General features: G+C 39.4%; 1 protein-coding gene across 1 annotated transcript in view; it reads left to right on the top strand.

The window, feature by feature from the left end:
- Positions 1 to 25,209, top strand: part of unc5db (unc-5 netrin receptor Db) — a 386,593-nt gene that overhangs the window by 151,353 nt on the left and 210,031 nt on the right. The window contains exon 5 of the mRNA XM_055161477.1: positions 19,990 to 20,164. Within this exon, the coding sequence (XP_055017452.1) occupies positions 19,990 to 20,164 (175 nt within the window). The remainder of the gene's footprint in view (positions 1 to 19,989; positions 20,165 to 25,209) is intronic.

Below are 25,209 nucleotides of genomic sequence, written 5' to 3'. Positions count from 1 at the left end.
CACACTTGGTGGTGATAAGTTTCTATTGTACCAATCTGCACCATCACCCTCCATCCACCACCATCACTCACGCACACACCACTTTCATACTCGGCAATGTGGGTGAAGTGCTTTGCCTAAGGACACAACAACAGGTTTTTTTGTGACTGGCCCCCCTACTCCTAGACCAGTGCTGTATAATCGAGTGCCCTTGTGTCACTGGGCAAAATCCCTCACCTCTAATGTCTGTATTTACTATGGGAAAGCTTTAGCATTCAGCCAAAGTTCATGATTAAATCTTAATGTACTCAAGTTGTACTTTACAAACAAATGTGTTGCTTTTCACTTCTATAACGGTTTGTTTATTCCCTTGGCGACTATAGAAGTGGGCAGAGCTGCCAAAGGGGCAAACAGTGCCAAACAAGTTTTAAGATCTCTCTTTTAAACTCAAGAGAAAATAAAAATAAACAGCACATTTTCTGGAGTCAGTGATCAATATGAAGCGCTCATGGTTCTGTTTAAGTGTTTGATTTTCAGCAAAAATATGAGCATCACTAATTGAAAAACTGTTGGCTGATGCTCATTAGCGTGCTACTGTATTTGTTATTTGAAGATGTTTGGAAAGTAACGATTACAACTTCCGGTGTAGTTCCCAACACTGGGCTCACCGACCGACTGTGATCTAACCCACTACAAGTAAATGTGATCAGTGGTAAAATGAAGACGCATACATAAGTGTTGGTTTGGTTTGGACCTGGTACAGTCTTGGTTCAGTCCTGGTTCAGTTTAAGCCTCTTGGTTCAGTCAGGATAGTAATCATAGTAATAATCATAGTAATAATCATTTCGGTTTGCGTAGCCCACTACTTACAGATGCAGTTTGCTGCTTTGGCTGGTTCGTTCTCTGACTGTCCAATCAGAGGGTCTAAATCCGGTGACGTTGTTGTTCGCTGCTAAAGGCCGTCGTGACACTATCTCAAAATCTGACTGGCTGAAGCAACAGTTTCATGGACATTTATTTTGTGTTCGAGGTTCTGCAGAATGGATTGTGAAGGCCTCAGGCAGACGTCTTTGACTTTGACTCTGCCTAGCAACAAATGATGGCTGAAATGTGATTGGTCAGATGCTTTAATGTGAAAATACATGTGTGGAAGCAGCACAGCCATTGGAAAAGCTCTGAAAGGAAGTGGACAGAACATTTAGAATTACTTAATAATAATAATAATAATAATAATAATAACATCAGTCTGTGATTCACATATTTTCTTTAAGCCAGTAGAGATGGACTTGCAGACCCTGACGGCTTACCACTGAGTAATTATGATGTTCTTAAGTTGTTCTGTGGGTTGTAAACACACAGTTGAGAATATAGTACGCTTATTGGCATTTTTGGGGGGCTTGACCCTAAGAAAATCAGTTCGTGAGGTGTGTTTGTGATGAGGAAACATCATGAGAACATAGAGAATGGTGTCATCTGGGCCTTTTAAACAGAGTAAACGTGTGGTGTGTGTGTGTCAGCGTATCTGTGCCCTCCACCCGCCCACGACTCATCACTTCCCTTCACCTCCTTTACACTCGTCCATCTGAGCTTCTCCTTGACCTGGACGTCGCCTTTGGGCTTTGAGGTCCTGGCTCCGCCCCCCTCCACTCCGGGGTCAGGTCAGCCGTCCTTCTTCATCAGCGTTCTTCCTCGTCTTCGTCAGTGGTTAAGATGTCCCCCTCCGTGACACGGGCCACACTGATCTTTTGTCCTTTAATCGTCGCCTTTAACGTGGCATTACTCACAGTCTAATCACGCCGAGTGAGAGAGGTGTGGATGGAGGGAGTTTTTCAGAGGATGACAAGAAAAGGTGGAGGCAAGAGTGAGAGAGAGAGGTTTGTGTGTGGGGGGCAGTGGTTAATGAGACCACATATGCACGTCCTCCTCCTACTCTCCCTCCTCCCTCTCTCTTTTCTACTCTTTTTATCACACACTCTCTCTTCCTTTCTTCCACCTACTCTCTCTTTCTTCTGCTTTTTCTAACCTGTTCCCTCTTTCTTCCACTGTTTCTGTCTTTCTTCCATGGACCCTCCCTCTCGCTTTTCACTCTTTCCCATCTCTCTTTCTTCTTCTCGCTCTCCTTCTTTCTTCTACTCTCTTCCTCCTCTCTTTATTCTATTCTTTCTCTCCCTCTCTCTTATCTGTGTCTTACTTTCTTTTCTCTCTTTCTTCCACTTTCTGCCTCCAGCTCGCTTTCTTTCACTTTTTCTCTCCCTTTATCTTTATTCCACCCTTTCCCTTATCATTCCCTTTCTTCTTTCTCCCTCTCTGTCTGTCTCTCTCTCCCCTCTCTCTTCCACTGTTTTCTCTCTCCCTCCTTCCATTTCCTCTCTGCCCCCTCTCTCTTTCTTCCGCTCTTTCTCTCCCTTTATCTTTCTTTCACTCTTTTCTCTCCTTCTGTCTGTCTTCCACCCTTTTCCCCGTCTCCACTCTTTCTTCTTCTTTCTTCCTCTCCGTCCCTCTCTCTCTCACAGGCGTATTACCCAGAAGCCCTCAGATCAGACAGTCGTGACACTTGTGACCGAGGTCTAATTGAAACAAATGCACCAATTTAAGTGCCATTCCTCACATCTCCTGCCACTCTCTCTCTCTCTCTCTCTCATCTGCATGTGTCCCTTTCTCTGGTTCTCGTCCAGTGCTTCAACGTCTGACGAGACAAAAATATATCATGTAATATCATATAAAAATCATACAATGTACAGAACAGTCGTAAACATCACATCATGTCACTGTGTTTTATATTTCCATCGATGGAAACATGGAGACTACTGTAGTTTTTAGATCACATTTGTTAGAAAGAGTCAAAAGGTGAAGGTGAGGTGCCGTATATTTTGGGTGAGTTTTCACTGTTCAGCTGTGTTCATTACTGCCCCCAAGTTAATTCCACGTTTAGTTCCATTTTAAAGATGCATTGTATAACTTTTCTGGTGGAGGGTCTGTCAGATTTCCATGGAGATGTTTTTGCTTTAACTAGAATGTTTCACAGTATGGCATTAAACATTTCTATATTCCATATATATGGAGACCAACCCAGACCACACTCACAGTCAGAATACCTGTTTTTCTTGGTATTTTTGAGCTATAAAACCATCTGTAATTGAACAAATGTAAAACAGAGCTGTTTAAAGTCATACTTTAATGCAGGGCTCTCCAGCCTGTAGCTTTGGAGCTACCAGTAGCTCTCCACCCTGTTCTATGTAGCTCATATAACCCCTGCAAATAGCAGCAAAAATACACTAAACACATTATTTCTATATAATATACTCTGCACTGCTGGCTGAGCTGCTCTTGATTTCTCATGTTATTTCAGGCCCTTTCACAGTACTCATAGTCATGTGATGCACGTGAATCACGTGGATAGTAGTTAGTTAGGATAGTAGTTTTAATCTAGGCGCGGCTGACAGTCGGGCAGGCCAAAGGGGTAACATTTGGAAGGGCTGCAGCAAATGTTGTATGGGATCAATCTGAGTGGTACGTTAAAAATAGTCACAGCAAGCTGGCCAAGTCTTTTCTTTTTCCCTTTTTATGGTTCAACCAGTCGATGGCGAGCTTACCCAGGATCTACAAGTCAAGCATCAATCAGCTGAATCGAATCCTCCACCTGTACAGTAGAAGATATAAACTCTAAGCCTTTGCCCCCCATTGTTCTCTTCGCACTCTACATCTGCCTACGGCATTTAATGCACTTTAACCAGCCAACTTTATAAACTGACTTTTGAGTATCAACTCATGGAGTAACTACTATATTTGCACACTACAGTGGACTTCACTGAACTTTGGGAAGACTTTTGATACACAGACACTGAGTTATTTAATAACTATTGCTGCTGTTTATTGATTGTTCTATTGTTGCCCATTGTTTTGGATCAGCACTGATGATGATGATGATGACAGTGAACTGTTATTTGAGGTCATGACCCCTCTCTGTGTACATATGTAAATATATGTAAATATTTTTCACTTTGCACTAAAAAATACAAGGTGCTTGCATTCTGAGCTACTGTATCACGGTTTAGTTATTACTGGTGCACAGCCTCCTAGAGCGACTTGGTTAACTTCTGATACTAGTCCATTACATTTATGCTATAATAATTACTACATCTTAACAACTTTATTACAATATTATTACATACTATTTGCCACTTCATTGTTTAAGTCTTACACAGTCTGATTAGCATCTTATTAGACTTAGGGGTAAATGCTACACTTGCCAAAGGATTTCTGAATTATATATATTGCTCTTAATAACAAAAATCTGATTAATTACCACTGTAAATGTGTCATTTTGATTCCTAACTTGTGCACTAATAAATGGATACTGACTTGTGTTTAAGAGGCACAAAAAGGTTGGAGAACCCTGCTTTAATGTGTGAATGTGTGCATGTGACAGATCCCCAACCAAAAAGTCACATAGTGCACTTTTAAGTCGACTTAATTACCCCCATAGGTAAGTTTGTTTTGTGCATTTGATCCATTCTCCAGTGTTACTTGGACAGCAGGACCTCAGACAGCACTTGGGGACTCTTTTCCATTCCTTTAGTCTGGAGATTGGTCTGGAGGGTCAGTCTATGGTTCGGGTTGCTACGGGAAACCGTAACAAGTAGACCATTCAGATCAGTAACACTTTGAAGAATACATGTCTTTGCTGCTGCCATTGTGAGCAAGGCTAATGTTGTCTTGTAAGGGTTAGACCATTCTTTCAAGAAGCCATTGTCTGCAGTTTGTGGAGACTATTCCTTTGTAAGGCAAGAAAAAAAGTGTAGATTTTCCAATGAAACTTGGTCCTATAGAATTTAAGTTTGATCACTGCATACTGAAGCAATTTATGTTATAGCTATATATGCCTATTAAAGATTCTATGTATTATCTATCCTACATCGGCAGTTAGTCATTTATATTTAGTGCAGTATAATACTTTTATTCCTACCTGAGTAATATATTTTACAGTGTAACAGTATTCTTACTTGAGTAAAAGTTTTGGTTCCTCTTTCCACTGCGAGTAAGTCGACAAGTTACAAAAGCTTCATGTTGACAATATTAAAGGATTTGAACATTTGGGTTTCAACTCTCTTTCAGATTGAATGTAGTTTGTTCAAAAAATTTTTTTCTATCCTTTAAAAATACGCTCAGTGCAGGTGTGGTGTGTTTCTGGATATGCTCGGGTCCCACAAGACTTAGAAACTCATTATAATCAGTAGCACCCTGCCATACTGACCTCGGTGTGGGTGCAGGTGGGGCAAGAAGTCTATTTTTTCCAGACAACACAGCGATCTCTGACGTCAAGCTGACAAAATCACATGAGCAAAACAAAATAAAATATCCCTGCACACTCCTGGTACTTCACAACTGTACTTACGTACTTACATAGCCGCAGTATCCCGAGGCACAAGGAAGTTGGTTGTAGTGTGAAATAGCACTTCTTGTTCATGTTAATGTTTCGCGTAAACTCCGGACCAGAACGTGAATCCCCGTGAACACATTGTCGGTAGCGCAGTTTCCACACTCTGCCCATAGCCGGACACGACCGCACTGCACCAGAGAGTGCAATCAGTGAGGCACAGTTCGCAGTAAAACTACACTGAACCCGAACCGAACCTTGCAGTCATTGTACACCAACGGTTAATAATACCTGTCCTACAAGTACTTTTACTTGAGTAGCAGTTTCTCCAAATACATTTTTACTTTTTTCTTGATTCACTACATTCTACTTCTAATAATTTTCTGAGTAGGGATGCCAACCGTCCCTTGAAAAATGAAATTGTCCCGTATTCAGAAAACAAAAGTACGTGTCCTGTATTAAACTGAAAAGGGACGCACTTTCTCCCGTATAGATGCATCAAGAATCTGGAACTTCCGGTCATCGATCGTGGAGTGCCTTCAAAGCAAAATCCTGATCCCTCACTCAACCTTGGTTAGGAATTTAAAAAGTCAACACCAAAGCAAAAGGCACCAGCTGTTCACCAAGAAACACCTTCCACTGCAAAGAGACCAAGACGTGATGTTGCTGTAAAACCACAAGAACAAGAAAGTGCAGCTCAGTCTGTTTGTCTTCTGTACCTCTGGCTTAACAAACAGGATCCTGCTTTGTTGGCGCTCCACATACAAAATGTTCTCTGCAAACTCGGGATGATTTAGGCAGCCAAAGGTTTCCTTTTCCGTCCTTCCTGTAGATCAATCCTGCCCATCGCCTTTGCCTTTCACTATTTTTCAATTCCGTTGGGAAGAGAAACAGTTTGAACAGAGGTTTGCAGTCACACACATCTGATTCCCTTTTGCATTTATGGAGTTCGCAAACTAATTTCTCGAGACATTTTCCACTGTTAGGATCCAACAACCACACAATTAACGATGTCCAAATCCCAAAACTAAACTATGACAATATCAGAACCAGAAACAAAATTGATATGGTTCAAAAGACTTGAAAAGATCGACTTTGTCATTAGACACACCCCACTGGGAAAACAAACATGGCGGTTTGATGCTCACTTTTTCGGAAAATCCTTCCCAGTATGCATTGCGCATTGACTGGAAGTCCAAGATTCTTGATGTGTCTATTACCATGAGTATCAGAAATAGTGTGTAATGGAATGGTCCTTTTTAAGAAAATTTACAGTAAACATATTCTCAGCCTCTCCTGCTCTGTGACATATGAGCTGACAGCACACACCCCACTCATGATCTCATTGGTCGAGGTTGTTTGGCTCCGAGCTCCAGCCCGACCATGGGCTCCGAGCTCCGGTTCTCGGGTCCTTCTCTTTTTTCTCCTTCTTTCAGATGCCTCCGAGGCATCCAACTAGAGACGTCCAGCTCGTTTTTTGGGGGAGTCACTGATTTACCCAGATACCATTGGAAGAAAAATTGTGATTGGTCTATTTCCATTCCATTATATTAACCCTTTATTTCCCAAGAAATATCAGTCCAAGTTTACATCAATAATCTAGAAATTATTACTACTGTAGTGTTTATTACTCATTGTATTAAAAAATATTGATAAAGTATATTAGTAGTGCAAAAATTAATTCAATATTTTTTTCTTGGGCCTTCACTGAATACCTTGAAACATCAGCTCTGCCAATGACGTGTCCCTTATTTATTTTTCAGAGAGTTGGCAACCCTACTTCTGAGTAATATTATTTTGAAGTAATAGTTTTCCGACTTAAGTATTATTTTGGCTACTCTTTTGCATCATGACTTGCATATCTCTCTATGTAAACCTCTCCATTACCCGAGTGGTAGACTGCTAGCTAACAGAGAAACCTGGGCCAAAACACAAGCTAGCATCGCGCGCTAATTGCCTCTTTTCATGTTGCAAATTTCCCAGGATAAAACTAAAAACCAACACATAAGGAGGTCAGGGAGAGGTGGGGGGAGGGGTGTGTACTGCTTTGTGCTTGTATTCTATGACACATTACTTTAATCATTGGAAAATTAGCTCGCCTCTCCCCTGCCTGTTATCTACGCGATGCTAGTGCTGATGCTAACGGCCATCTTTTAATTGTGCGCACAAAAAGGGCCTTTGAAGATCGTGGCAAGTTTTTAGTCTGGCACAGAAAACAGGCCTGAGTCACGGCAATTATAAAAGTGTTTGTTTGGTAGTTTATGCAGGGGAAAACAGTAGAGTAGAAGATTAGCTGATGCAGGATTGGCCCACTAACTAACAAGTTGGTGGTTCAATCCCTCCTTCCAATACATACTGTTTTTACCAGCTTGGATTTGAATATCTGTGCACATATTAGGGATGGGCACTTGATTAATTTTTTTTAATCGATCATCGGGAGAATTAATGATCGATTATTGATTAATCATTAATGTTTTTAATATTAACCCTCTCAGGCTCAAATTTAATTTTAGTAACAGGAAAAAAATAGATATTTGGGGAAAATTATCATATGGGGTAGTAATATACACTCCTGACTTTTTTTGGAGAGAGACCTTCACATCCAATGTTGCAGATTTGCAGCATTGGTCCAGTGTGGTAAATTAACACCGAAGACTGAAAATGATATGAACACTAACTTTATTTGTTTACCACTTTTCATAACAATGAAAACATAAAGCACAGTGTAACAGCTTTACAGTGGTAGAACAACATCACTTTTCCGTGTGGTACTCCAAGAAACAATTTTTATCCTTTGTAAAGCACAAAAGTACTTTGCACTTCTGGTAGGCCGTTTGTGTGTAGCCGTTCTTGCACAGTCTGCATCCTCCATGTGTATCAGCATGGATGTAAAAAAAGGCTCCTGAGTAAAAAAAGCCCATAAAATATCGATTTGGAGTAAGTAGGTAATTGGCATTTAGCTGCAACGCCTGCCTGGAGAGGGTTAAAATGTATCATTATTATTATTACTATCTGCACTACTAATCTGCATAAATAAATTAAATTTTACGACATATAAACTGTAACCACTCTAGAGCCACATCAGCCCGTTTGACATTATAATGTGTTTAATGCAGCTTTGCACAACTCTCACAGAAACAAACTTAAAACTGTATGGCTAATTTGCATAAATTAAGCGAAGAAAAAATGCATCGCTGATGCAACACGACTCAGGTGAATACAGGTTAGTGTGACCATATTTGTGTTTGTCAAAACCAGGACACCGTACAGGGGGTGGGAGGTGGGGACTCGTCGTCGACATTGAGCGACTCTCACCTGGCAAAGCTTTTTCCCACTGGACACCGAAACATATGTGCTGCTTTATACACTGTGCACATGGACTCACACTTGTCCTGAACGCAACGGAAAGTGTGGAATTTCTTGTACAAGTCATCGTTAAATACACATTTGTGCTTCAGCACGTTTCAGGCTGACCAGCTGTTTGTGTCTCGCTCCTTCTGAGTGCAGAGAGACACATGTACAGACCCCTGTTTAGTTACGCTACACACAACAACCTACATTTGTTTGTCGATTAAAATGATCATAATCAATGAAATTCTTAATTATCGATTAATCGACTAATCATGCCCATCCCTAGTACATATAGTATCTGTGTACGCATAAGTGAATGGTGTTTTGAAGTAATTTTCTTTAAGTACCCAGTGTAACTTTCTTCCTAACTGTATTTAAATTGCAGTGTGTAACTTTTTGGTTAGGGGTCTGTCACCTGCTTGTTTCTGTGGATATGTCACGGAATGCCTGGAATGTTCCACAGTGTGACATTAAAGGGCTCTATTTCACATTTATTCAATTACAGGTGGTTTTATAGCTCAAAAATACCTAGAAAAACGAGCATTCGGACTGTGAGCGGGATCGCCTCTACATAGATCTGACCCGTAACTTGGCCTGGTTTCGTCTCCATGAAGATAGAAAGGTTTAATGCCATACTGTGAAACATTCAAGATAAAGCTACAATAGCTGCTTGGAGAAAATCATTTGTCAGACCCTCCACAAGGAAAGTTATACAAAGCACCTTAAATAAAATGTTTTCTTTCATAAAAGGTGTACTGTGTAACTTTTCATGTGGAGAATCCATCACATGGTGGACTCTGTGCTGATGTTTTTGGTTTGCTGAGAACGTTCCATAGTATGATGTTAAGCTTTACGGCAAAGGAGAAATTTAATATATCACAGCTCATCCAAGCTGCTTCTTCAGTTCTGGTCAGAATGCAGTGTCCACCAGCGTCTGACCAGAACTGTAGAAGCAGCTTTGGATGAGCTGGTAAAGGTTTTCAACCTAAGCAAAAACAATCAGAGACAGCAACCTGGTCCCCATGAGGCATCAGTGGGGTCAGTTCATCACCTCAGAAGCAGTTTATGAGGCCCATACTACATGATCATTATATCCACAATACAATGTGTGTATCTGTACAGGCCCATGAACATGTGTGTGATGTTGGTCACACATGAGAATGTCTGTGTTTACTAGTGTGGAACCAAAATGTCATTTTTCATGAGTTGTGTACATGTTAGTTGTGTGACTGTAGATCAGTGTGTTGTGTTTCACCAGAAAAACAAGAAATGGAAATTATTTTCATTCCAATTAGAATTTTAACGGCTACACTGAAAGAGAAACTGTTATAATTAGTGATTATCTGGAAAACTCTTCATATTTGACTATACAAATGCATAGAATTATAAATAGATAATGATTTTTTTCTGCAAATGTCCTATAAATTATTGGAAAATCCACAGTAGTATATTCCAGACAAACTTGGCCATTGTTCTTCTCTGATTAGTTTTTGAACATTATACTATGAGATTTAAGTAGCATTTTCATTTTATTAAGTAGTATTTATTTTATATCAACTTTTGTGTCTAGTCTTTGGAAATTCAAATTATAAATCCAGAGCTACACCCAGACAGTTTCCAGGAATCTTACTTAAGTAGTTTCCTCAAATACTTTTTTACTCTTCCTTTAGTATTTATTTTTTTTTTGGATCTCAATTTTACGTTTATTTAAATTTTTTGGCAAATCTACTCACTTCTGCATGCTTACTTTCCACCCTCAAAGTTATTTACTGCAGTTCCATGTATCTGCCAATAAACAATAAAGTCCCCATGTTCGAAATAAACACAATTTGATGGCTTATTTTTCTTTGTTGTCTTTCCACCCAGTTGGATCACTTTTGATGAAAGGAATGCCAGAAGCTATAGCTGAAGTTTTATTTACAGTTTCATTTTTTGACTTATTTTTTGTTATCTACAGCGTACGCCATTATTAAGAACAGGCCACACTTCACAAACTGACAGGCGATGAAAAATAAACACATTTCTCTTTATTTTAACTTCACAAATCCGGATATCCCTATTATCCACGGCTCCTCTCCAGCAGACATATTGGTTTGGGCAGTGGAATAGCAGTGTTGTTATAGAGACAGTTCTAATGAATGCGCAGCTCAATAAACAGCTGGCGGTACCACGAGAGGCACGGGATGGCTGTCAATCAAAGTCATAACCCGGGCACAATCACAGTCTCGGCGGGGGGCATGAGAGGTTGCCGTGGAGACCAAACAGACCACTGACAGGGAACGTTTAAGGAACATATTGAGATTTGAACCTCTGCTACCATTCTGTGAGCTGAGGAAGGGTCTGTGCTTGTGAATTTGTATCATTAGTGTGAAGGAAAATGTGTTTTAATGGACACATTTTGCATCGGCATCTTTTGTTTTAGAATTTAATATAATGTACAGGCAAAATAATCTACAGACAATAGATGTTCCAAAGGTTAGCAGCCTTTTTTAACATGCCAACACAAGCAAGTTGTATTGATTTAACAGCAAAAGTGACTAGAACGAGTCTGCAGATGACTGAGCACAGGAGAATTTTACCTGTATAACATAACATTTAGCTCTAATAATCATGGGAAATTTCAACCTGAGAGTTCTGTGACAGCTCAGAAGGACAGGACTGAATGAAGCTAAATACAACTCCTGCTATACCTTTGAAGGATGAACAGTATTATAACATCCAATCCAAACCAATCCAATCCAACTTTATTTGTATAGCACATTTTATAAACTAAACCTCCTGTGGGACCAACATCACCCTGCGCACCACCTTTTTCACCTGCTGCCCTCAGGGAGAAGGTCCAGGTCCATACGGGCCAGAACGTCCAGACTGGCCAACAGTCTGTATCCACAGGCTGTGAGGCTCCTGAACTCTGCCCCTCTCCCCCTTTGGCCCCTCTCTGCCCCCCTCTCACTTGGACAAAAACCACATCCAACTCTTAATAACACTGAACTGGTTGCATTTTTGTCATGATTCTCAGGTCTCTGTCTGAATGTCCCTGTCTGTGTACGTTACCTGACACACCCTCATCATGCTGCTATAAGAACCGTCTCATGTTGTACTGAGGCCACACTGGGTTAATGTTTACACTTGGGTTTAAGGGGTATTTATTATTTATGGGTTTGCACTTTATGGGATGCTCCAAACGCAATGTTGTTGTTCTCTGTGACAATGACTAGAAGTTGAAATAAACTAAACTAACTAAAACAAAACTAAACCGTTTCCAAACTGCTTCACATAGCAATGTAAAACATTTTACATTTAAAAAAAAATAAAATAAAAATCAGCAGAATTATGTTTCAACCATAAGGAAACTAATAGAAAAAAAATCAATAAATAATAAGAATAAGAATAAGAACGAAATCAATGAAAAAAAATCAATACATAAAAGCAGTACTAAAAAATAAACTAAATAAAAACAATAAATAAATAAATAAAATAAAAGACAGAGGACCGCACAACTCATGCGGTGTTAAAAGCCAGAGAATAAAAGCGGTTCTTAAGACGAGACTTCAAACTCTTCACTGTGGGGGCTGTTCGGACATGGGAATGCAGAGCATTCCAGAGTTTGGGGCCGACCACAGAGAAGGTCCTGTTCCCGCTGGTTTTAAGAGCTGGAGTTGGCCCTCAGATCTGCGGGGGTGTAAATTTTAATGAGGTCCGAGATAACGTGGTTAAAAGCTCAGAAAAGTCAGTTTTGTATCATATGTACTTTTTAAACCTAAAGCCTTCCTGTGGAACATTTTACCAAATAGAGTATAATATACATGGGTTTCATGTTTCTTCTTTATTTATATGTTTATTTAAATTGTAGATTGTCATTGAATAAAATCTAAACTATTAATACACATATGGCATGTAATAAACAAAAATAACTCACGACTTGTTTTAGATTTTAGAATTTCCAGAAACTTCATCAAGGGGTCTAATTTCTCAAATTTCAAGTGGTTTTATAGCTCAAAAATACCTAGAAAAACAGGTGTTCTGACTGTGAGTGGGGTTGCTTCTCCACAGATCTGACCTGTAACTTGGTCTGGTTTGGTCAACATGGAGATAGAAAGGTTTAATGCCATACTGTGAAACATTCCAGACAAAGCAATAACATCTCAATGGAGAAAAGCATTTGATGGACCCTTCATCAGAAAAGTTACACAATGCATCTTTAAGTTTAGTTCTTTGCCGCTTGAGAAAAGATTTTTTATCTGCATTTGACCCTGGTGACGTAAATAAAAACAGTGTGGGCAACTACTGTAATTTTTCAGACTATAAAGCACACGTAAAATCCTTTCATTTTCTCAAAAATCAATAGTGCACCTTATGTATTCATTCTGGTTGTGCTTATTGACCTTAAACCGATTTTATGTGTTACACAGCGCTCAAACATCTGACTTTGGTCATCTACAAAGTGAGAAGGCCAAAGATTTGTAGCACTGTCAACAAAGCAAAGGGTCGATATTTTGAGGTGTATGGATTTAAAATATAAAACATGTCTGAAGTTGTTCAACATTTTTGTCTTTGATGCCTGCTTCTGTACATTTTGCTTAAAGGTGCACTGTGTAACTTTTGTTTCGCGGTCTGTAATCTGCTTGTTTCTATGGATATGCCATTGCTCTTCTTGGACTCTTCCACAATACAGCATTAAACAGCTCTACCTTTACATTTATTCAATTACAGCTGGTTTTATAGCTCAAAAATACCTAGAAAGACAAACATTCTGACTGTGAGTGGGATCACCTCCCACAGATCTGACCGGTAACTTTGTCTGTATTGGTGTCCATGAAGATTGAAAGGTTTAAAGTCATACTGTGAAACATTCCAGACAAAGCAATAATATTCCCATAAATAAAGCATTTGACTGACCCTCCACCAGAAAAGTTACACAATGCAATTTTATATATTTGATGTTTTCAGTGTGTATTTACAGTGTGTTTACAGCACATCAGTATCACCGGTTATGATTGGGTTTTTTCAGTATCCCAGTTTCTTCATGGTGCATGTATACGCAGTAACCCAGTTATGGCAGTATCCCAGTTATGAGAAACCAGGATACTGTAGCTGGTATAATCCGATAGTAACCGAGATACTGTGGCATGTATATGCAGTATCCTGGTTACTGCAACATAAAGTTGAGTGCGCATGCATCCAGAAGACAAACACTTTTCAGTCTTTTCTCCACAACAGTAGTGACATAAATAAAGTGACCAACATAAATAAAGTGACCAAACATGAGTGAAATGAAATTAAAATAAAGAGCTGCGCTAAATCTGCACACATACAGTCTGCACACATATGACCTGCACTCGTGTGATCGCTGAAAAGCTAAAACATGAGCTATCTCCTATACTGTATACGCACAGAACAGACTCACCATCATTAGCGCCTCTTCTCTCACAAGAAGAACACACATAATCCACTGAGTCGTGTCATTTAGTCCAACAGAAGCTGAACCGCATCAGGGCACAATAGCGAACTGTTTTTATCTGCAATAACAGTTTATGCAAATTAGCCATGTGGTTTTAAGTTTTGTTTCTGTAAAATGTAAACAAATGTGATCAGAGCTGAATTATATTTTCAAACGGGCTGATGCGTCTATAGTGGTTATGGTTTATATGTTGTAAAGTTGAGTTTATTTATGCAGAAGTTTTTAATGAAGAGTCTGTTCGGTTTGATATGTGCAGTGGATTGTGGCATATCTCATAGCTTCTTATCGCTGGTTAAACCTCCAGAGCTTTCTATGCTAAAGGAACTCATGGTTTGTATTTTTCCTGGTGTATTAATTAAAATTACTGTATTTTCCGGGCTATTAGGCGCTCTGGATTATAAGACGCACTGTCATTAAATGATCTATTTTCGAACATTTTTTCACAAATAAACCGCACTGGACTTTAAAGGAAACACAACAGTGTGATGGGTGAGTGGTTTTGTTTGTTTGTGGCGTTCACGGTGACTCTGGGCTTTGTTCAGTTGTGGCGTGTAGGGAGGGTGCTGTCTGGGACCAAACGGATTGTCGGCGTGTTCGCAGTGACTCAGTTGTTCAGTTGTGTCGAGAAGTGGCACATTGCACTCGCTTTTTCGGTTTGTTCCTCCGTTCCGTTCCTCGTCGGTGTGGAGTGATGAGTGTGTCTGCAGGTGTGTTTGTCGCTGTGCGGTCGCTGTCTGCTCCGTGTGTGTTTGTGTGTTCTGCGGTTGGTGCGGCTTTGTAGTTTACTGAAGTCGTGCTGGGACACCTGAGTGGATTCGTGTATAGGGCGCTCTGGATTATGAAGCGCGCGGTCGTTTTTTGATGTGGTTGGAGGCTTAAGAGCGCGTCTAATAGCCCTGAAAGTACAGTACGTTAATTTTTGTGCTTGTGTATTTGTAAGATTATGTCAAGAAACCGGGATACTACATTTGATCATGTACACAGGGCTATGAGTGTCCTGGTTTCTCAGGCGCATGTATACACAGTATTCCGAATACTTACATAACCGGGATATGGCTAATAACCGGGAAACTGATGTTCATGTTAGGGATGGGCATGATTAGATGATTAATCAATAATTGATCATTAAGAATTTCATCGATTACGTTCATTTTCATCGACAAACAGAATGTAGGGGTCCGTACATGTGTCTCTCTGCACTCAGAATGAGCGAGACACAAACAGTCGGTCAGTCTGCAACGTACCAAAACACAAATGCTTATTTAACAATGACTTGTACAAGAAATTCCATGCTTTCCGTTCCGGTCGGGACAAGTGTGAGGCCATGTGCACAGTGTACAAAGCAGGCAGATATGTTTCAGTGTCCAGTGGAAAAAAGCTCACCAGAACACCAAAAACATGAAAAAGTTTTGCCAGGTGAGAGTCGTGCAATGTCGATGACGAGTCCCCACCTCCCTCCCCCCGTACGGTGTCCTGGTTTTGACAAACACAAATATGGTCACACTAACCTGTATTCCACTGAGTCGTGTCCTTTAATCCGACAGAAGTTGAACCGCATCAGCGACACAAGAGCTGTATTTTTTTTTCCTTTGCTTAGTTTATGCAAATTAGCGATGTGGTTTTAAGTTTCATTTCTGTGAGAGTTGTACAAAGCTTATAATCTCAAACGGGCTGATGTGGCTCTAGAGTGGTTACGGTTTATATGTCGTAAAGTTGAATTTATTCATGCAGATATAATAATGATGATAAATTGTAATATAAAAAACGTTCATGATTAATCGACCGTTAATTCTCCCGACGATCGATTAAGAAAATTTAATCGAATGCCAATCCCTACACAGCAAAAAGTGGAGTGTTAAAATTGACTCTCACAGAATCAACTTTAACATTTTCTTGGCGTTTATATGAGTCCAATCTGTTCTAGAGTTAATTTAACATTTTTGGAAATGTTCATTAAGTAACACTGGACCAAAGTTCCTGTTTAACCCCGAAATCCAGAGTTACATGAACGTTTTGAAAGTAAACGGATAAAAATTTGTGGAGTTATTCTGATTTAGTTAAACAACACACAGAGGTGTTTTATTTTATTTTTACTTTATTTTAGTTAATTTAAGATGAAATTATGTACAAAACTGGTCTTATCTCACAAGAGTTTGAAGTGGTGAATGGAGGAGCCAAATTAACACTAAGAGAAGTTGAATTAACCTCAACCACATCCACCCTGACAAATAACCTCAACTCAAACCCCCATTTAACTTTCAAATAGTTAAAATAACACTTTTGGTGTTAAAAACAACTCTGAAATATTTTACCCTAAAATTATAACCCTCCAGTTTTTGCTGTGTAGTTCATGTATACACACTTTATGTAGAACAAAGTAAATGTAAAGAAAAACATCGCGTACAAAGGCCTGTCTAAACTTTTAACTGGTGTCTTTTGAACGTTCACATTTTTAATTAAATCCCCCTATATGCTAACTAACCCATAAACATTACCCACCACATCGACGTTTCATGACTCAGCGCCCTTTCTTCAGCTTTAATAACCCGCGAGTACGCTAATATCAATTTGTAGCTTTGTAATATAATGTAGTGTTAGTAAAGCGCCCTAGCCCTCTCTTAAACATTGACCCAAACCCAATATACCCCTATGCAATCGCAATTTAGCAGCACGCGCCGCAATGCTAAGGCTATTAGGAAGTCAAAGTAGCGCCATAGCCAATTACCAGCGCCGGGGAGGGGAAGCAATTACGAATTAGAAACTTAGTGCCGCTTAGGTGCACCCTTGCCGCGCGCCCCGGTAAAAGCAGTCCATGATTGGCTGCCCCTGGAAATTACATTTAGGCAGATCGGCGGTGCCTGGTGGAGTTATGGGCAAACCTTAATGATAAACAAGACGCCGGTATATGGATGCAAATGGGAGCAGACAGCGAGAGGAGAGGGGACAGGCTGGGTGATGGATGACAGCTGAATATTATTGACATGAATGAGAAAGATAATAAACGCGGTAATGCGGTGAGCAAGGGTGCGCCGGAATATTTTGGGATGTGGTGGATGGGGTTGTGTTTGGGGTTTTGTTGAGAGAGCAGTGCCGGTGAATAAAATTTGAAGAGGGTCTAAATAATGCAAGCTATGGGTCGAATACTGTTTTTTTTATTGTTTGTTTGGTTTTTTTTTAAGTCAAAGGTACACTATTTTCTGGTAACTAACTTTCCTGGTGGAGGGTCCGTCACCGGTTTATCTCCAAACTGCACAAACTGAACCCATGCATCTGGAATGGGGGATTAAATTGGGCAGTCTGGGCACTGATTGGACAGGAGAAGGTGTGGAGTATTAGGAGTGAGTGATGAAGGCTGAGGAGCAGGTAAACTCTGGAAAAGCTGTGGGTAGACGGGAGCAAAATGAAGTCTTCCTGGCTGAATTTATTCTCCATAACAGATTTATTTTAAAGGTCCTATATCCTAGCCAGACTGGCGCCACCTAGTGTCTTCGCTCAATTTAATTTCTCTCCAGTGACTAGGTCAGGAATCAGAATACACTAGATGGTTCACAAAAACCTTGGAAGTGCCAGTTCGGGCCCCAGCCAATCAGCGAAGAGCGATATATTCTGTGTTGGTAATGATTCCCAAGGTCAAAGATTTAAAGCCGGAATAAAGAGAATGTTTGGTGAATTTTATTAAAGGGAAAGCCGTTATTGCCCTTCTAACTACGAGATTTTGGAAAAGCTTAATATACCAGTTAGCCCCATTAGCGGCGCATTACATATGTCACGACCAAATAGCAGCGATTGGTTAAATGAAATAAAAGTACCCGTCTACCGTCGAGTGAACAAATTGTAATGCTGCAAGGCCAGACAGTTTCTACGAAGTGAAACTGGCTGATGAATCAGGCTACCTATATCCTCCTAGGACTCAAACTCTTGCATAGCATGCTTTATTGATTTCTTGTTATTTGGGCTGACCGGGACCTGATGAGTGCAAAAACAAAGAATTATATTTTTGTTATATTTTGATGTTTATATGTCTACATAATATAAAACATGAATTTAATGTTTTAATCATTTTAATGGAACACAATAATGTCAGAGTTGAATACTGATTTGCAAAAACTATTAAGTGCTTGAACAACCCAAAATGTGTTGGACATGTACTGTATGTCCACATACGTACAGTAGTCACTAGGTCCTAGGAGGCTACTCACCCATTCACACACCAGTGTACGCAGACACTAGGGGCAAGACGGCTTAAGTGTCTTGCCCAAGGCCACAATGACAGCATTCGTCTGTAGGAGCTGGAATCACCCCAGCTAACATGTGGGTCAGAAGATCTGTTCACTCAACCAATGATGTTAATGTGAAGAGCGGGATTCGTACCGGCAATCTTCAACTCAGTGGAGGAACGTGCTACCAACTGAGCTACTGCCGCCCTGAAACTATGTTTGTTTCATTCACACATGTCTGAGCGATCCTTTGTTTTTAGTCTACATCAAGCTCTAAATGCTCTGTTCCACTTCATGATGTCATGTGGTGGTTTTCAAGTTATCAGGTCCTTTTACCTTTAGTTCAGTTCAGAGTTTAGCAACTTCCAGGGCTTAGTGAAGGTGTGTGGAGTTTAAAAACACAGGGGAACACTTCCTGTATAACCACATGACGTCACAAGTTGTTACAGAGTGTTTTCTATTTGAGAGAAGAACTCAGCCTAAATATACAGAGTGTCTGTGTTAAACATGAAACTCCAGGTTTGTGATGAGGAAACAACATTATAACCAGTGTTGGGAAGTTTACTTTTCAAAATGTATTCCCCTACAGATTACAGATTACATACTCCAAAATGTAGTTTGTAACATAATCCATTAAATTACTTAAAGTGAGTAACGTAATCTGAATACTTTGGATTACTTGATTTGCTGTAGAGAAACAAAGACGAGGAAATCGTAACATAAGATGTTTTGTTTTGTCTGATAAAAGAAAATAAAAAGCCCAGACTTTACTGAACCAAATTAAAACTATTATTGATAGAAGACGAGGAGACACATCCGCACAGCATGATTTAGTCCTGTTCAATCCTGCTTTAGTCCTGGTTTAGTCCTGGTTTAGACCTGGCTTTAGACCTGGTTTTAGTCCTGGTTTAGGCCTGGGTTAGTTCTGTTTTAGTCCTGGTTTAGGCCTGGGTTAGTTCTGTTTTAGTCCTGGTTTAATTCTGTTAAATCCTGTTAAATCCTGTTTTAGACCTGTTTTAGACCTGGTTTTAGTCCTGTTTTAGTTCTGTTTTGGTCCTGTTTTAGTCCTGGTTTAGTCCTGGTTTAGACCTGGTTTTAGACCTGGTTTTAGTCCTGGTTTAGTCCTGGTTTAGACCTGGTTTTAGACCTGTTTTAGATCTAGTTTAGATCTAGTGTAGACCTGGTTTTAGTCCTGGTTTAGTTCTGGTTTAGCTCTAGTTTAGACCAGGTTTAGTTTCCGGCAATGACTGGAATTGCCAGAAAAAAAAAAAAGAAAAAGAAAAAAAAAAGGTGGGGATATAGCCCAAAATGTGAAAAGAGGAAAATACCGCCGTTTAATTCCATTTATTTCAACAAAGTAACTGTAATCCAATTACCACTCACTGAAACAGTAACTGTAACTGAATACAGTTACTCATCATTTGTACTCTGATTACGTAACTCCGGTCCATGTAATCTGTTACTCCCCAACACTGATTATAACACAGATCAGAGAATAGAGTAATCATAAGAAAGATCTTTAATCGCGATGGTAACAGTCTGATTTTTTCATCTTTCAGAAACCCATGCATAACCCCCCCTCTCTCTCTCCGTGTGTTCTGCAGGTGGAGTGGATGAAGAACGATGAGCTGCTCCACCCCGACGAGAGCACCGACCTCCGCGCTGACCACAACCTCATCATCAGCCAGGCCCGTCTCTCCCACTCCGGAAACTACACCTGCCTCGCCTCCAACATCGTGGCCAAGAGACGCAGCGCAACAGCCGCAGTCATAGTCTTTGGTAAGGTCTCACTTTGTATCATAATATCAGCCAGCTCCTTTGAGTCTTGTGGGACTCAAAGTTGTCCTAAAGTAGTTTAGAAATGGTGAATAGTTGAAGGTTCTATAATGTGCAGAATCTTCTCAGGTTTAAGCCAAGTTGGAGTGTCGTTACCTTATCAAAAACATACCTGAAGTTGTGTTTTGTTTCATTCACACATTTGAGTAACACTTTTTTATGAGTGTGTCTACTCAGAATGGTCTGTTCCACCTCGTGATGTCATGAAGCAGTAGTTTTCAAGTTAAGAGCTACTCTTTACCTTTTGTTCAGTAAAAACGTATTTCTTATTTCGGTAACACTTTATAATAACTACACTTATTTAGCCTTAATAAAGCATGAACAAAGACTTGATAAATAATGATTCATGCTTAGTAACTACTTAATTACTACCTGAATTTAGCACTTAAGTTGCACTTAATTCACCTGTGCTGTAAATAGTAACTCAATACTTCTTAATTACTCATGAACTAACAATTTGTGTGTTTACAAATGCATATTTAAGTACACATTTGAGCATTTATTAATCATTAGTAAGCTATGAGAGAATGATTTACTAATAATACAATGCAATGATAATTCAGGCAGCTGTTATCTGTCCGTTAAGTCTTTCTGAGAGTTTTTCTAAAGTGAAGACTAATTATGTTTATTAAGCATTTGTTAAGGTTGGTCAAATTCCAGAGAAACAATGATGCATTACTAGTAAATCATTCTCTCATGGCTTAATAATCATTCATAAATGCTCAAATTTGTGCTTAAATATACATTTACAAATGCACACGCAAATGGTTAGTTCATGAGTAATTAAGTAAGAAATACTTATGAGTAACTATTTACAGCACAGGTGAATTAAGTGCAAGTTAAGTGCTAATTGGGGTAGTAATTAAGTAGTTACTAAGTGTGAATCATTATTAATTAAGTCTTTGTTCATGCTTTATTAAGGCTAAATAAGGTGTAGTTATTATAAAGTGTTACCCTTATTTCTTATTTTATTTATTTGTAAAGGGACAGTACATATTAATGAACATTAAAAATGTAAATATGTAAAGATTATAGCCAACGTGGCTAATTTCCATCTTCAGTCCCTCAGCAGGTTGATGTAAAATCATCTCCAGGACGAGGAAAAGTACAGCAACATTCACACAAAAGTACACAACACCAGCACACTCACTATACGTACAATTAGTTTCAAACAGTTCATTTGAAGTTCAAAGTCAGAAGTTTAAGAATTAAGTCAAGAGTTAAACCAACAACCCCTCAAAATAAAAGAAAATATAAATTGGTTAAACATTGTGACATATTTGACCATTGAGTAACCACTGTTTTAAAGCTTTAGAAAATGCTGCCAATGTTGAAAGCTCTCTTGCGATTTCAGGGTTGAAATCATTCCAGTGATTCTAGTGAAGGTGTATTGAGTTTAAAAACACAGTGGAGCACTTCCTGTATTACCTCATGACATCACCAGGTGGAACTCTGGAGATGTGGACAGAATAAGACCTTTAACATTCAAAATAGCCACAATTCTTCCTCCAAAGGCTTTCTAAGAACCACTGTCTGACTGTAAACTAAGTCTCCATCTTCATTAAAATTTGATATCTTGCCCAGCCTTACTGTCAAGAAAAAGTACCAAAGTTAAAATGACTTGAATTTGGAATAATAATGTTGAAAAGTGATTTTGACAAGTTTGTGTATTTGTTTACTTGTTAAGATTTTTTAGACATGCTTCAAAATATCTTTGATAATTTAAGCCAAATGATTTCCCAGTGGAGTAAATCATGTTTCAAATGAAATGTTCTTATTCCCCTAGCATGGTGTTGATTGAAATAACCAAAATAATTTGAAGTGAATAAATCAAAAAACAGAGGTGGTATTAAAAATGTCCAAAATGTTGATGATTGCCTGTTTATTCAAACCATTCAATATCATTATGCAGTAATACCACAACTTCCATGACCACAGTCACACAGACTCAAAAACTCTTTTACCAGTTTTCATGGCCAGAAAAATCGGATCTTTTGAGTAATCTGCAGTGCTGGGAAGGTGACTTTTCAAATGTATTCCCCTACAGATTACAGATTACATACCCCAAAATGTAGTTTGTAACGTAATCCATTAAATTACTTAAAGTGAGTAACGTAATCTGAATACTTTGGATTACTTGATTTGCTGTAGAGAAGCAAAGACGAGGAAATCTTCAGATAAGATGTTTTGTTTGCTAAAATAAAATAAAAAGCCCAGACTTTACTGACCCGTATTAAAAATATTATTGATAGAAGAAGAGGAGACACGGTCTGCACAGCATGATTTAGTCCTGTTAAATCCTGTTAGATCCTGGTTTAGATCCAGTTTAGACCTGGTTTTAGTCCTGGTTTAGTCCTGGTTTAGTCCTATTTAGACCTTGTTTAGACCTGGTTTAGATCTAGTTTAGACCTGGTTTTAGTCCTGGTTTAGACCTGGTTTTAGTCCTGGTTTAGTCCTGGTTTAGATCTAGTTTAGACCTGGTTTTAGTCCTGGTTTAGTCCTGGTTTAGACCTGGTTTAGATCTAGTTTAGACCTGGTTTTAATCCTGGTTTAGTCCTGGTTTAGACCTGGTTTAGATCTAGTTGAGACTTGGTTTAGATCTAGTTTAGACCTGGTTTTAGTCCTGCTTTAGTCCTGGTTTAGACCTGGTTTAGATCTAGTTTAGACCTGGTTTTAATCCTGGTTTAGTCCTGGTTTAGATCTAGTTGAGACTTGGTTTAGATCTAGTTTAGACCTGGTTTAGTTTCCGGCAATGAGTGGAATTACCAAAAAAAAAAAAAAAAGGGGGGATATAGCCCAAAATGTAAAAACAGGAAAATACCTCCGTGTAATCCATTTATTTCAACAAAGTAACTGTAATCCAATTACCACTCACTGAAACAGTAACTGTAACTGAATACAGTTACTCATAATTTGTACTCTGATTACCTAACTCCGGTACATGTAATCTGTTACTCCCCAACACTGGTAATCTGATATACTCGATATTTACCCATACCAGTAGTGATGCACCAACCCAAAGAAATGGGTTCATGTTGGGATTCAATCCAACCTAAACCCACAAACAGAAAAACTAATGTGTGAGCCATCGTATCTGCGGGGAAGCACTTTGGAAACGTGCGGTTTTGGGTGCGTAATGTGTTAAAAATCACACTTTGTTTTATTGTTTACACTCAAATACACTCTTTAGGAGTCGTTCGAAGCGGCTTACGCACTCACAGGATACAGTGCGGATAGAAGATTTTAGGAGTTTAGGACTAAAACCCCTGGATCTTGCAAGAGCGAGGAGTCCACCTGAGGCAGCGTGAGGAGCTTTGTCTTTGATCACACCGTACGATCTATGACCTGCCTCTTTCTCACTGGAACATTGTTTGCGTAGCTCAGTGCTTCTCAATTATTTTCTGTCACACCCAGGAAGAAGAAAACATTTCGCGACCCCCCACTCAAAATACAAATCCACTACCAAACTTGAACAAATCGCACCCTCACCTTCAGTCGCCTACGTACGAGAGTGAACATTTTAGTCGCGTCTCCAAAGAGGCTCCCGGGACACACACAGCATGTGTCCGTCCTCCTCGTCTTTGTCCGCGTTATAGTTTGAGGCAATTGCATCATCCAGCATGACAGAAACCATGTCTAATGCTGCAGCAGTATCAGCTCCTTTGCTCTTTGGTACGCCACCTAAGGCTACGTTTATATGATGACGGTCTGAACAGAAGACACAAAGGGGCATCACGACTTCACATTTCATTCCGCATTTAGACAAGCGTTTTCGGGAGGAAATCTGAGTGCATACGATGACGCAAAAGTGTGTGGAATTGGATTGGGTATGCATGCCAGGCAGCTCTGTGGAGACACTAGCGGGTGATGCATTTGACGTAAACTCATAGGTGATGTGAGCAAATCTGACCAGAGTTTGGCGTCTTGGGCAGTGTGGATTGAAACGCTACCGCAGAGCGTATTCCACTTTTCCACTCTGGAGGGTGGTTTGGGATTTTTGTGTTTTCAGATTTTTGCCTCAAAAACACCATCACTGACTAAACGAAAGGCACTTCTGATAAAATATTCTGTTGTTTTTACCCGCAAGCATTCTCGTGTAAACAGGCCCTTATATGAAACTAACAGTGCTCTCTGGTTTACTGAAGTGGCGTTCACAAAGTGGGATGATTGTTGGTGATATTCTGCACGTTTTCACAAAAAACAGCATGATTGGGGTGTAACGTCTTTAAGCAATTGTTATTTATTTGGCTTCATGTTGTCCACTGCCTCCATTTTGGGGTCAGCCTTATCATCAGAAGACCCTCTAGTCAGAAGAGCCTCTAGTCAGAAGAGCCTCTAGTCAGAAAATCCATGTTCAGGTAGTGTTACAAATTGTTGCAAATGAAATTGTATTTCAAGTTTTAAATATTTTAAAAAGTAAATATTAAAAGTAATAAATATATTAAACCCTTAAAATACAGCAAAAATGTTTGAGGAAATATTGATTTGGTGGAAATGTCTGTCTTAAGTGTAACAGGGTTAATAATTGTCTGATTTTCAGGCAACAACTTGGAAAAGGTTCAGTAATTCGAGGTCTACAACCTTCATTTCAATTTAATTTTAAATCTTTTTCTTTTAATATAGCATTGGTGGGTTTGTAAACCAACAAATTAAGTAATGCTGGCCTTAGCTAATGCTGTTATGCATGATTATCCATTTTCTTGTCAATATCTCTAAAAATGTTGATGTTGCAGCCATTTTTATTTGGTATACATCCAAAAGTTTACTAATTCTTTCCTGATATCCAGGGATTATTCCCTGTTGCTTTCATCAAATATACATTCAATTGTTCAACAGATATGTTGCTGACAAACCAATAGAAGAGGGAATGATTTTCTGACTAGTGGACCTTCTCACTACAGGGCCTTCTGACTAGTGGGCTTTCTGACTAGGGGGCCTTCTGATGATAAGGATGTAACCAACATTTTTGCACACAGTAAACACAACAG

The sequence above is a fragment of the Boleophthalmus pectinirostris genome, unplaced genomic scaffold (genome assembly GCF_026225935.1).
Source record: "Boleophthalmus pectinirostris isolate CB_2022bp ecotype Guang Dong unplaced genomic scaffold, ASM2622593v1 HiC_scaffold_4, whole genome shotgun sequence".
NCBI lineage: Eukaryota > Metazoa > Chordata > Actinopteri > Gobiiformes > Gobiidae > Boleophthalmus > Boleophthalmus pectinirostris.
Note: the sequence above shows the minus strand (reverse complement) of the source record. Positions and strands in the feature narration are given on the sequence as shown.